The sequence below is a fragment of the Babylonia areolata genome, chromosome 35 (assembly GCF_041734735.1).
Source record: "Babylonia areolata isolate BAREFJ2019XMU chromosome 35, ASM4173473v1, whole genome shotgun sequence".
NCBI classification, from domain to species: Eukaryota; Metazoa; Mollusca; class Gastropoda; order Neogastropoda; family Buccinidae; genus Babylonia; species Babylonia areolata.
The window spans coordinates 16,340,647-16,353,435 of record NC_134910.1 but is presented as its reverse complement, the minus strand read 5'-3'; the positions used below and the strand labels follow the sequence as shown (position 1 = coordinate 16,353,435).

At 41.2% G+C, this 12,789-nt stretch overlaps 1 protein-coding gene across 1 annotated transcript in view; it reads left to right on the top strand.

Moving 5' to 3' along the window:
* LOC143277939 (proline-serine-threonine phosphatase-interacting protein 2-like) overlaps positions 1 to 12,789 on the top strand; it is a 46,039-nt gene that overhangs the window by 9,465 nt on the left and 23,785 nt on the right. Inside the window, exons 3-5 of the mRNA XM_076582920.1 lie at positions 6,566 to 6,666; positions 9,530 to 9,604; positions 10,954 to 11,095. Coding sequence (XP_076439035.1) covers positions 6,566 to 6,666; positions 9,530 to 9,604; positions 10,954 to 11,095 — 318 coding nt within the window. The remainder of the gene's footprint in view (positions 1 to 6,565; positions 6,667 to 9,529; positions 9,605 to 10,953; positions 11,096 to 12,789) is intronic.

The window sequence follows — 12,789 nt, the reverse complement described above, 5'->3', positions numbered from 1 at the left end:
CTTTGAGTAAGCATCCTGTTCAGCTGTGGGGGTGATAATCCTTTCAAATTTGAGGACATGATTATTGTCATGAGAGCGAGGTATTTGGATTTCCTGTTCAGAAAAATGACGGAGCCAGTGTGAGAACACGGGAACATTGAAGGATGAGAACTCCACTGATTGGTGGAAGTTGTGAGTGCTTGTCAGCACATTTGTCATATGCACACATGCTTTTAGATTGACAAAAAGGAAAAAAAAACTGATTTAAAATGTGTAGTTTTTGTTTCTGTGAATAAGTGAGTGTGTGTGCACGCATGTGTGCATGTGATTGTACACGTTAGGACTGAGTGTGTGAATGAACTTTTTTTTTTCTTTTTTTTTTTTTTTTTTTTTTTTAAGTAAGACAAAAACTTATACAATGACAGTGTGGCCTGTTCAGAAAGACACTCTGCATCCACCTACACTCCATCCTCCTCTCTTTTTCTCTCTCTCTCTCTTTGTCCATCTCTGTCTGTCTGTCTGTCTGTCTCTCTCTCTCTCTCTCTCTCTCTCTGTAAAATGGAAAGTACTGAGAAATATAGTTGGTTTTATATTTTTAAAAGTATATTTCAAACAGAAAAATATATCACAGTTGTGACAAACAAGTGGCATTGAACAAGTCTCGCCAGATTTAGATCTAGAACGATTGGGTTAAATGCTTATAAAAAATGGTTTCTAACTGAGCCCTCGGTACTCCTCCCTTGTCCCATGTGCGGTCATTTAAGGGAGGATGAGGTACATTTTTTGTTTAGTTGTAAAGCTTATGATGATATTCGAGAAAAATGTGTTGTATTTAAAACAAATTTAGCAAAGAATGAAGATATTTTTTGGAGTGCTTAATCTAAATCAGGAAACTTCACTACAGTCACTTGCAAAATATATTGCCGAAGTGAATAACATGCCACGAAAAAAAACCCAATAAAATAGTATCAAGTGTTGTTCATTGTGAAAATTGAAATCTGTGTTGTCATTCTCATATGGAAAATATTTATGTTATACATTTATATATGTTGGGTTTTTTTTATTTCTCTCTACATCACATTATTTTGAATGGATGGTCGAACTGCACTCAGTTGCACAGATTGATGGATTTAGTTTTCATCAATATTATTACTATTGATGCATGTTGTTATTTGTATTATGAACCCCCATGTCATTAGGGCTGTAAAGCTATTGACATTAAAGTGTTCAGTGTTCTGTGTGTGTGTGTGTGTGTGTCTCTCTCTCTCCTCTCTCTCTCTGACTGTCTGTCTTTTTTCAAAACAAGCATTGCAAGGAGTAGAGATGCCATTGGTGTGTTGAAAATGAATTATGATGATGACACAATAGGATCACTTGCAGAGTATATTGCTGAAACCTGTCATTTTCGAAAGTACAGAAATGGATGTTCATAACTTCATTATGTGGATAGAAAATGAATTATGATGATGACACAATAGGATCACTTGCAAAGCATATTACTGAAACCTGTCATATTTGAAAGTACAGAAATAGATGTTCACAGCTTCATAACATGGATAGAAAAAGAAGAAAAAAAGGACTCTTTGTTTACATGAACTTGAAAAAATGGATGGTTGAAAGTTAGTTTATTTATTCTTTTTTTTCTTTCTTCAGCACCATTTTGTTTCATAGTTTTGATTTACAAGCCCATGTCACTAGGGCTGTACTGCTGATGACATAAAAGGGCTGCACTGCTGATGACATAAAAGGGCTGTATGACATAAAAGGGCTGTACTGCTGATGACATAAAAGGGCTGTACTGCTGATGACATAAAAGGGCTGCACTGCTGATGACATAAAAGGGCTGTATGACATAAAAGGGCTGTACTGCTGATGACATAAAAGGGCTGTATGACATAAAAGGGCTGTACTGCTGATGACATAAAAGGGCTGCACTGCTGATGACATAAAAGGGCTGTATGACATAAAAGGGCTGTACTGCTGATGACATAAAAGGGCTGTATGACATAAAAGGGCTGTACTGCTGATGACATGAAAGGGCTGTATGACATAAAAGGGCTGTACTGCTGATGACATAAAAGGGCTGTACTGCTGATGACATAAAAGGGCTGTACTGCTGATGACATGAAAGGGCTGTATGACATAAAAGGGCTGTACTGCTGATGACATAAAAGGGCTGCACTGCTGATGACATAAAAGGGCTGTATGACATAAAAGGGCTGCACTGCTGATGACATGAAAGGGCTGTATGACATAAAAGGGCTGCACTGCTGATGACATAAAAGGGCTGTACTGCTGATGACATAAAAGGGCTGCACTGCTGATGACATAAAAGGGCTGTACTGCTGATGACATAAAAGGGCTGCACTGCTGATGACATAAAAGGGCTGCACTGCTGATGACATAAAATGGTTCAGTGTTCAGTGTTGTGTCTCTCTCTTGCTGCCTCTGTCTCTTACTCACCTGCATTCTTTCTGGCTTTTTCTTGTGTGTATTTTTCAAAAAGAAGTTTAATAATTCAGCTATGAAACAGCTCTGAAGCCTGATTTAAACAGGGCAGCATTTAAATCTGAGGGTCCCAGGATTTGAATGTTGGTAACAGCGCCTGGTGGGTAAAAGGTGGAGATTTTTCCAATCTCCCAGGTCAACATATGTGCAGACCTGTTAGTGCCTGAAACCCCTTCATGTGTATACGCAAGCAGAAGATGAAATATGCACGTTAAAGACCCAGTAATCCATGTTAGCGTTTGGTGGGTTATGGAAACAAGAACATACCCCAACATGCACTCCCCCGAAAACTGAGTTTGGTCGTATACATGGCGGGGTAAAAACTGTCATACATGTAAAAGCCCACTCGTGTACATATGAGTGAATGAGGAAGTTGCAGCCCACGAACAAAGAAGAAGAAGAAGAAGCAGGCAGGGAGGGAGGGGGAGGGAACAGGGAAGGGTGGTGTGCATCGGAAGCTGAAAGCATGTGAAAAATGGGGCAGGAAAGAAATTCAATTGAAAACAGTGTTTCAATATGTGCCTTGTGGTGTATCGTATGGTATGGGTGTGGGTGTGGGTGTATGCATACATATGTGTACGTGCATATGTGTGTGTGTGCATAGTAAGTGTGTGTATTTGTGTGTTTGCATGCATGCATACAGATTGTGTGTGTGTGTGTGTGTGTGTGTGTGTGTGTGTGTTGTTTTATTTAACAACTGTTGACAATTGTGATTTTAGAAGGAAATCCCCCCTCCTCCTCCCCCACCCTGTCCTCAGCCAGTCATTCCCTCTCCACTTCCCCTCTCCTCAGTTCATATTATAAAAAAAATAAAATAAAAAAAATTTATAAAAATTAAAAAAAGTAATAAAAAGATATTCAAAATCAAACAACAAACGAACTTGTAAAAAATAACAACAACAACAAAAAAGGGAAACAAAATGGAAAAAAGCCCTAATTAGTCAACTGATGAAATGTATTGTATTGTATTGTATGGTATTGTATTACATTTTGTCACAACATATTTCTCTGTGTGAAAGTCCAGCTGCACTCCCCAGGGAGAGCGCGTCGCTACACTGACAGTGCCATCCTTTTTCTCTCTCTTTTTTCTGCCTGCAAGTGCATCTGTTTTCCTATCAAAGTGGGTTTTTCTACAGAATTTTCCCAGGGACATCCCTTCTGTTGCCATGGGTTCTTTTACATGCGCTAAGTACATGCTACTCACAGGACCTCAGTTTATCATCTATTTGAATGACTAGCATCCAGACCACCACTTAAGGTCTTGTGGAGGGGGGAAAGTACTGATGAGTGTGGGAATCAACCCTGTGTTCAGATTCTCTTTCTTCCTCGGTGGAGGGTAAGTGGCGGAGTGGTTAACATGCTTTTCTGCCAGTACATTGTCTGCAGGGGTCTGGGTTTGGTTCCTGATCTCACCCAAAGTGCTTGGCTTGTCTAGTCATTCAGATGAGTTGATAAAGTGGGGTGATTGCCTAGAGGTAACACGTCCGCCTAGGAAGCGAGAGAATCTGAGCGTGCTGGTTTGAATCACAGCTCAGCCGCCAATATTTTCTCCCCCTCCCCTAGTGGTGGTCTGGATGCTAGTCATTCGGATGAGACGATAAACCGAAGTCCCATGTATAGCATGCACATAGTGCACGTAAAAGAACCCACAGCAACAAAAGGGTTGTTCCTGGCAAAATTCTGTAGAAAAATCCACCTTGATATGAAAAACAAATTAAAAAAAACAACTGCAGACAGGAAAAAAAATTTTCAAAGAAAAACAAATAAAACTGCATGCAGGAAAAAAATATTAAAAAATGGGTGGCGCTGTAGTGTAGCAACGCACTCTCCCTGGGGAGAGCAGCCTGAATTTCACACAGAGAAATCTGTTGTGATAAAAAGAAATGCAAAATACAAAAATACAAATGCAAAATACAAACCGAGCTCCCTGTATGCAGCACGAACATAAGGCATTGGAAAAGAGCCCACAGCAACACAAGTGTTGTTCTCTGGCAAAATTCTGCTGAAAAAATCCACTGTGATAGGTACACAAATATATGTATATATGCTTGCAGTCAGGGCCTGACAAGGGCGTTTGGGTATGCTGCTGTCAGGCAGCTTCCTAGCAGATGTGTACGATTAGTGCGAATGAGGTGACGACACCTTGAGAAACTGAAAGTGAAGCAAGTTGAATTCTGTTGTATTGTATTATATCGTATTGTATTGTATTTCTCTTTTTGTCACAACAGATTTCTCTGTGTGAAATTCGGGCTGCTCTCCCCAGGGAGAGCGTGTCACAAAACTACAGCGCCACCTTTTTTTTTTTTGGTGTTTTTTCGTGTGTGCAGTTTTATTTGTTTTTCTGATCGAAGTGGATTTTTCTACAGAATTTTGCCAGGAACAACCCTTTTGTTGCCATGGGTTCTTTTATATGCGCTAAGTGCACACTGCACACGGGACCTTGGTTTATTGTTTCATCCGAATGACTAGTGTCCAGACCACCATTCAAGGTCTTGTGGAGGGGGAGAAAATATCGGCAGCTGAGCCGTGATTCGAACCAGCGCGCTCAGATTCCCTCGCTTCCTAGGCGGACAAATGCGTTACCACAACAGACAGCCAGTGTGTGTGGATAGAAAAGAAAAGAATATTTTATTATCATAAAACCCTAAGGTTTATAAGACACAATAAAGCATAAACATGAGCATATTATGAAAAGAAACATTCATGAACAAATTTCGTCAGCCTTGGCTGTAGTTCTTTTTGTAAGATCAGTTCACTAGATTTGGCATTTGGATGACATGTATCTGTTAAGAAACAATTCTCGAAAAGATGGACCTTGTCTTCTAAACTCTTACAGGTAGCACACAGTCATTGCTTTTTCTGAGTATTTTATACCTTCCCTGTTTGATCTGTCAGTCATGGGCTCTGATCCATAACATAGTCAGTGCTTTTCAGTGTTGTATATTTGCTGTATTAAAAAAAATATATGGGTTAATTTTACACTTTGTCACAGCGTTCTTGTAGAAATCTAATTTAGATTAACTGTTTTGTTTCTGTCCCAAAATTTTACTTATTCATTTTCCAGCCTTTTGGATATAGTTTCAGTTTTGGATATAGCACACTTTAATCATTTAACACTAAAAGTGAACTGATTTTTCCAAACGGGCGCAATAGCCAAATGGTTAAAGAGTTGGGCTTTCAATCTGAGGGTCCCAGGTTCGAATCTTGGTGGCGTGGCCTGGTGGGTAAGGGTGGAGATTTTTCTGATCTCCCAGATCAGCATATGTGCAGACCTGCTTGTGCCTGAACCCCCTTCATGTGTATGTGCATGCAGAAGATCAAATACACATGTTAAAGATCCTGTCATCCATGTCAGCGTTTGGTGGGTTATGGAAACAAGACCAAAAGTAGTATGGCAGCCTACATAGCGGGGTAAATAAACAAAAGGGTCATACATGTGGAATGTTACATGTCAGTCTGAGTGTATATGTGTGCGTGCCTGAAATCTGATAGAATGACACAGGAAACGAACGATAAGCGCCCAGTGGCAGCCATCAGTTGGCTTTACCCAGGTGACTTCAGCCTACTGTGCAAATGAACAGTGTTTGTAAAGCACTCAGAGCTTGGTATCTGACAGAGGATAGGCGCTATATGTATTGTTTGTATTTGTATTTGTATTTCTTTTTATCACAACAGATTTCTCTGTGTGAAATTCGGGCTGCTCTCCCCAGGGAGAGCGCTTCGCTACACTACAGTGCCACCCATTTTTTAATATTTTTTTTCTGCATGCAGTTTTATTTGTTTTTCTTATCGAAGTGGATTTTTCTTCAGAATTTTGCCAGGAACAACTTTTTTTGTTGCCGTGCGCTAAGTGCATGCTAAACATGGGACCCCAGTTTATCGTCTCATCCGAATGACTAGCGTCCAGACCACCACTCAAGGTCTAGTGGAGGGGGAGAAAATATCGGCGGCTGAGCCGTGATTTGAACCAGCGCACTCAGATTCTCTCGCTTCCTAGGCGGACGCGTTACCTCTAGGCCATCACTCCACATAAGTATCCATATCCATCAATCGATCAGTGTGTGTGTGTGTGTGGCAGGGTACAGACTTTCTCAGCACCAGTGGCAGTGACACTCTGTCCAAGCACAACACTGAGGAGAAGAAGTTCCTCCAGGACTTTGAGGAATACCTGCGCAAGAGGTAATGTGTGTGTGTGTGTGTGGGGGGGGGTGTAGTGGGGGGGGGGGTTGTCTGTATGTATGTGTGTGGTGTCTCAGTATGTCTGTATCTGTGTGTATGTGTGTGTGAATAGAATAGAATAGATTTTATTGTCATGAAACCTTAAGGTTTATAAGACATAAGTGCAATGGTCAATGAATGAATGAATGAAAAACACACAATTAATCAATCAGTTAATGCAATGAATTGCAGCAGCATTCATAAACAAATTTTCCTAATCTTGTTTGTATATATTCATCATCTGTTTGCATTACCTGACTGGGAATATATCCTGTGTTATTCGAATTTTGAATATCTTTTTAAAAAAAAATTGTTGCCTTAAGGTTTTATATGTAATACAATGATCAAGAAGATGGGTTTCGTCTTCCAGGATGTTACACTTGTTGCACAATCTGCCTTCTTGTGGAGTATTTAAATATCTACCTTTCTCAATCTTTAGGTCATGTGCGCTTATTCTGAGTTTCGTTAAAGTTTGTCTGTGTTTTGTATCTGATATATTTTAAAGATAGGTTTCAGTTTTGTACTCTGTTAAATTCGTAATGTAAAAGTTTAGCTTTAATGTTTTTTCTCTTTTTTCTTTCCAGTGTTTGATATATTCATTTTCTAATTTTTTATATACCACATATTTCAGTCTGTGTATGCTGAATGTGAATTGGTTTTTCCAAATGTGATCAAGGCCTATAATTTCGAGTATCAACCATGGGGAAGTTGTATTTTCTTGTTGGTACATGGACTTATATAATTTGTTGATGAGGGAAGTTTCTGGTAATTGAATTATGTGAATCCAATATGTGTGTGTGTGTGTGTGTGTGTGTGTGTGTGCAAGTGTTAGATGGTTCTCTTTGTCTCTTAGTTATTTATCATCTCTCTTCTTTCTTTTTCTCTCTGTCTCTTTCTGTGTGTCTGTGTTGGTCTGTCTTTGTACACCTCTGTCAGTTGTTGTGGTCAGAGAAGCAACAGGATTTCATTCTATTTAGTGAACAGTCAGGATTCTTTTCAATTTATACAACAGTCAGGATGTCAACACATAAGATGCAAGCCTGTGTAGAGGTGAAAGGCTGAAGTAAGTGAATTTTTGTTTGTGTTTGTTTTTTGTTTGCTTCTTGTTGTTGTTGTTTTTCGGGGGGTTGTGGGGGGTGGGGGGGGTGTACACCAGAACTAGGGACATGTTTTCTGTTTTCTGATAATGGTGAATGATGATGGAGGTAATCACTATGCAGCCGTGGGGGTCCTTGAAGTTTTGGCTTTGGACTGCTTGATAACAAGACTGTACTCTCATCATGTATCCTGTGGGGCCCTGTCAGGTTGGGGACAAACAAGGCTGTACTCTCATCATGTATCCTGTGGGGCCCTGTCAGGTTGGGGACTAACACAGTTGTACTTTCATCATGTATCCTGTGGGGCCCTGTCAGGTTGGGGACTAACACAGCTGTACTCTCATCATGTATCCTATGGGGCCCTGTCAGGTTGGGGACTGACAAGGCTGTACTCTCATCATGTATCCTGTGGGGCCCTGTCAGGTTGGGGACTAACACAGCTGTCCTCTCATCATGTATCCTGTGGGGCCCTGTCAGGTTGGGGACAAACAAGGCTGTACTCTCATCATGTATCATGTGGGGCCCTGTCAGGTTGGGGACTAACACAGTTGTACTTTCATCATGTATCCTGTGGGGCCCTGTCAGGTTGGGGACTAACACAGCTGTACTCTCATCATGTATCCTATGGGGCCCTGTCAGGTTGGGGACTGACAAGGCTGTACTCTCATCATGTATCCTGTGGGGCCCTGTCAGGTTGGGGACTAACACAGCTGTCCTCTCATCATGTATCCTGTGGGGCCCTGTCAGGTTGGGGACTAACACAGCTGTCTTCTCATCATGTATCCTGTGGGGCCCTGTCAGGTTGGGGACAAACAAGGCTGTATTCTCATCATGTATCCTGTGGGGCCCTGTCAGGTTGGGGACTGACAAGGCTGTACTCTCATCATGTATCCTATGGGGCCCTGTCAGGTTGGGGACTGACGAGGCTGTACTTTCATCATATATCCTATGGGGCCGTGTCAGGTTGGGGACTGACAAGGCTGTACTTTCATCATGTATCCTGTGGGGCCCTGTCAGGTTGGGGAATGACACAGCTGTACTTTCAGCATGTATCCTGTGGGGCCCTGTCAGGTTGGGGAATGACACAGCTGTACTTTCAGCATGTATCCTGGTGTCAGCTAGGCTGAGAGATAGAGACACCTGCAGTGTTGGTCAGGAAATCTCAAGCAACATTTCCAAAGACACGTCTGTGAAGTGGAAGATCCTCGACTGTGTGTATCCAGTGGAGCCCGTCCCATGCTCAGACCTAGGTAGAAGCCAGCCACCACAGGTAAAATAAAACCAACCCCTATCTGATGGGGCTCGAACCTGCATCCTCCCAATCCTCAGTACGCAATGCTAACCGCTTCAGCATGGCTGCTGTGTTGTTTTTTTGTTGTTGTTTTTCAGATTGAGAAAAATGACATTGCCATATTAAGATATATACAAATGATAAATTTTGGGTAGTAAGGATATCTTTTCTCACATTTGATGACTTATAAACATGGTATTCATACACTTTATTCACAGTTGTCTTGTTTAGAATACTATACATATTTGTCATTATATTTCATTTTCATCTTTAGTTTGCTTTCATCGTATTTTTGTCTGTTGTCTTTTTTCCCCTTTTCTTTCATACGTATTTATGTCAGTTGTCTATGTGTTATAAAAAAGGAAATGAAAAACATGTTAAGAAAAAGAAAAGAAAAAAGAAATAAAACACTGGTGAAATGTTTGGGTGCTGGCAGATCCAAGATGGAGCTGGAGTACAGCAAAAGTCTGGCACAGCTCTCTCGCTCCCTGAAAGATCGACCAGTGGTCGGGTAGGTTGGGGAGGGGTGGGGGGTTGGGGGTGGTTGGTGGGTGTGTGTGGCTGTGGCTGTGAGTGTGAGTGTGTGTAGGGGATGGGTTGGTGGGTGGGTTGGGGGTGGAGGATGATTGGGTGTGTGTGGGTGTGGCTGTGTGTGAGTGTGTGTAGGGGAGGGTTGTGGGGGAATCGGTGTGTGAGTGTACATACCTATATGCAAACAGATGCACACACATGCAAACACGTGGTTGTACATCCATGTGTGCACACTTGCACATAGTCGTAAGATAAAACATCTGTATTCATCCTTTATTGCATCACATAAGTCAGTGCATTTACCTCCACATCGTCGAAGCAACAAAATGTGTTGCTATGCCAACACCAAATCACCAAGTGTGTTGCTATGCTAACGCCAGGTCACTAAGTGGATAGCCATGCCAACATCAGATTAACACATGTGTTGCTATTACATTGAATCAGAATGCTTTGAATTGTGTATTGTGTTGTATTGTATCACTTTTTGTCACAACAGATTCCTCTGTGTGTGAAAGTCAAGCTGCCCTCCCGGTGAGAGTGTGTCACCAGTGCAACACCACCCTTTCCTTTCATGTCTGCAGATACATTTGTTTGAATACACCCAGAGTAGATTTTTCTTCGGAATTTGCCAAGGATAACCCTTTAGTTGCCATGGGTTCTTTTACATGTGCTAAGTGCAAGCTGCACGTGGAACCACGCTTTATGACTTCATCTGGATCAGCAGCAGCAGACCAGCACTCAAGGTGTAGTGGAGGGGGAATTAAAAATCCTGGTCTGTATCTGGGATGAACCTGTGCATGCTTGCTCCCTAGTTGAGAGCATCACCATTCGGTCATTGCTCCACACAAGTGTGTTGCTATGCCAACACCAATTCAACAAGTGTGTTGCTATTTGTTGCCATGCCAACACCAAGTCACCAAATGTGTTGCTTTGCCAACACAAGGTCGCTAAGTGTGTTGATGTGCCAAAGCCAGGTCACCAAGTGTGTTGTCATTCTAACACCAAGTTACCAGGGTGTTGCTATGCCAGCACCAGGTCACTAAGCATGTTGATATGCCAAAGCCGTGTTACCAAGCAACGCCAGGTCACCAAAGTGTGTTGCCGTGTCAACACCAAGTGTGTTGCCATGCCGACAGCAAGTGTGTTGCCATGCCAACACCAAGTCACCAAGTGTGTTGTCATGCCAACACCATGTCACCAAGTGTGTTGCCATGCCAACACCAGGTCACCAAGTGTGTTGCCATGTCAGTGCCAAGTGTGTTGCCATGTCGACAGCAAGTGTGTTGCCATGCCAACACCAGGTGACCAAGTGTGTTGTCATGCTGACAGGGTACTGGAAGCGTCGTGGAACTGTCTGCGGGGAGAGCTAGACACGTGTCGCCAGTCGCACGAGGAGGCAGGTCTGTTCTTCGCCCACCACGCAGAGGAGACCAAGCGCTTCTGCAAGGACATTGTCAACCGCAGAGAATCGGTAAGACACCGTGAAGAGCTTTAGCTCAGCAGGAGGAAGGTGGCAGAATGGTTAAGACACTCAGCTGCCAGTATGGAGAGTCTGTGAGGGTGCTGGTTCGAATCCTGCTCTCGCCCTTTCTCCCAAGTTTTGACTAGAAAATCAAACTGAGCGTCTTTCGGGTGAGACAATAAACCGAGGATTTGCAAAATAAACAATATTAAGTTAAAATGGTTTCAAATTATAAGTTGTCATAGGGTCCTGGTGACAAATACTATTCTAAAAAAACATGGGATTAATGAATAATGATAAATGCAACTTCTCTGGTGGAGAGGACACTGTAAACCATTACCTGTATGACTGCCAGTACTCACTGTCTTTTTGGACAGAATTACAAAATATCATCATAGAAAATTGTAAAAAAAAAAATTGTGCTGACCTAAATTTAAATGATTAGCTTGTATTTTTTGGAACTGAAGAGAGCAGCAGAACTGATGACGTATAACATCTTATCCTGCTACTTGGAAAATTCTTTATATACAGATGCAGAATAAACAAACTTAGACCAAATATCCAGATGTTCTTGACAGAATTAAAGATCAGATATAGAATTGAAAAATACGCACTCCTACTGAACATGCTAAAGCATAAATTTTGTTATAAAATGGCTGCTATACATGAACTTGATAGAACAACGAACTTTGCCAAAATAGTTTCACAATGCCTTAGTTAAAGGAAACTGATCTGTTTCTCTTATGTTACTTTATTCTGTTATTTATTTGTTGATATTTTTATGCTAGCTCTGCCTGTAATGTCCTTTGTCTTGTGGTGATACAAATATATATCTCAAGTGTATTACATTACCTATTTAGATGACGAAAAAGTGCAGTATAGACACTCATATAAAGAAATTTCCTACCTGTGCAAACCAAGAAAGTGACCCTAGTTTGTCCTTTTTTAGAATTTTTTCATTTTATCTATTTATATATTTATTTATTTGTGATCACATTTGTTTGTCTTTTGTTTTTTAGTGTTTTTGTTTTTTGTTTGTAATGAAGTGTATATTTAGAACAGTGTTTGTAATGAAGTGCATATTTAGAACAGTGTTTGTAATGAAGTGCATATTTAGAACAGTGTTTGTAATGAAGTGTATATTTAGAACAGTGTTTGTAATGAAGTGCATATTTAGAACAGTGTAATGAAGTGAATATTTAGAACAGTGTTTGTAATCAAGTGTATATTTAGAACAGTGTTTGTAATGAAGTGAATATTTAGAACAGTGACAAAAAAATTGTGCAGAATGTGCAGGACAACAACAAAAAACCAAGTCGCTTGTGCTGTTGTCCTTTGGCAAAATTATGTAAAAAGAAATCCACTCTGATAGATACACAAATATATAAGCATGCACTCAAGGCCTGACAAGCGCGTTGGGTGATGCTGCTGTCCGGTATCTGCCCGGCAGATGTAGTATGGCATATGTATGGATTTGTCCGTCAAATGCAGTGACACCTCCTTGAGAAACTGAAACTGAGTTCACCGTCAGTTGGACAAAACTTGTCGCCATGGGTTCTTTTCAGTGTGCCGAGTGCATGCTGCACATTGAGCCTTTGTTTATTGTCTCATCTGAATGACCATGATGCTCAGTTTGATTTTCCAGTCACATTTGGGAGAGAGGCGGAGACTGGGGTTTGAACCCAGACCCCACACACATTGTG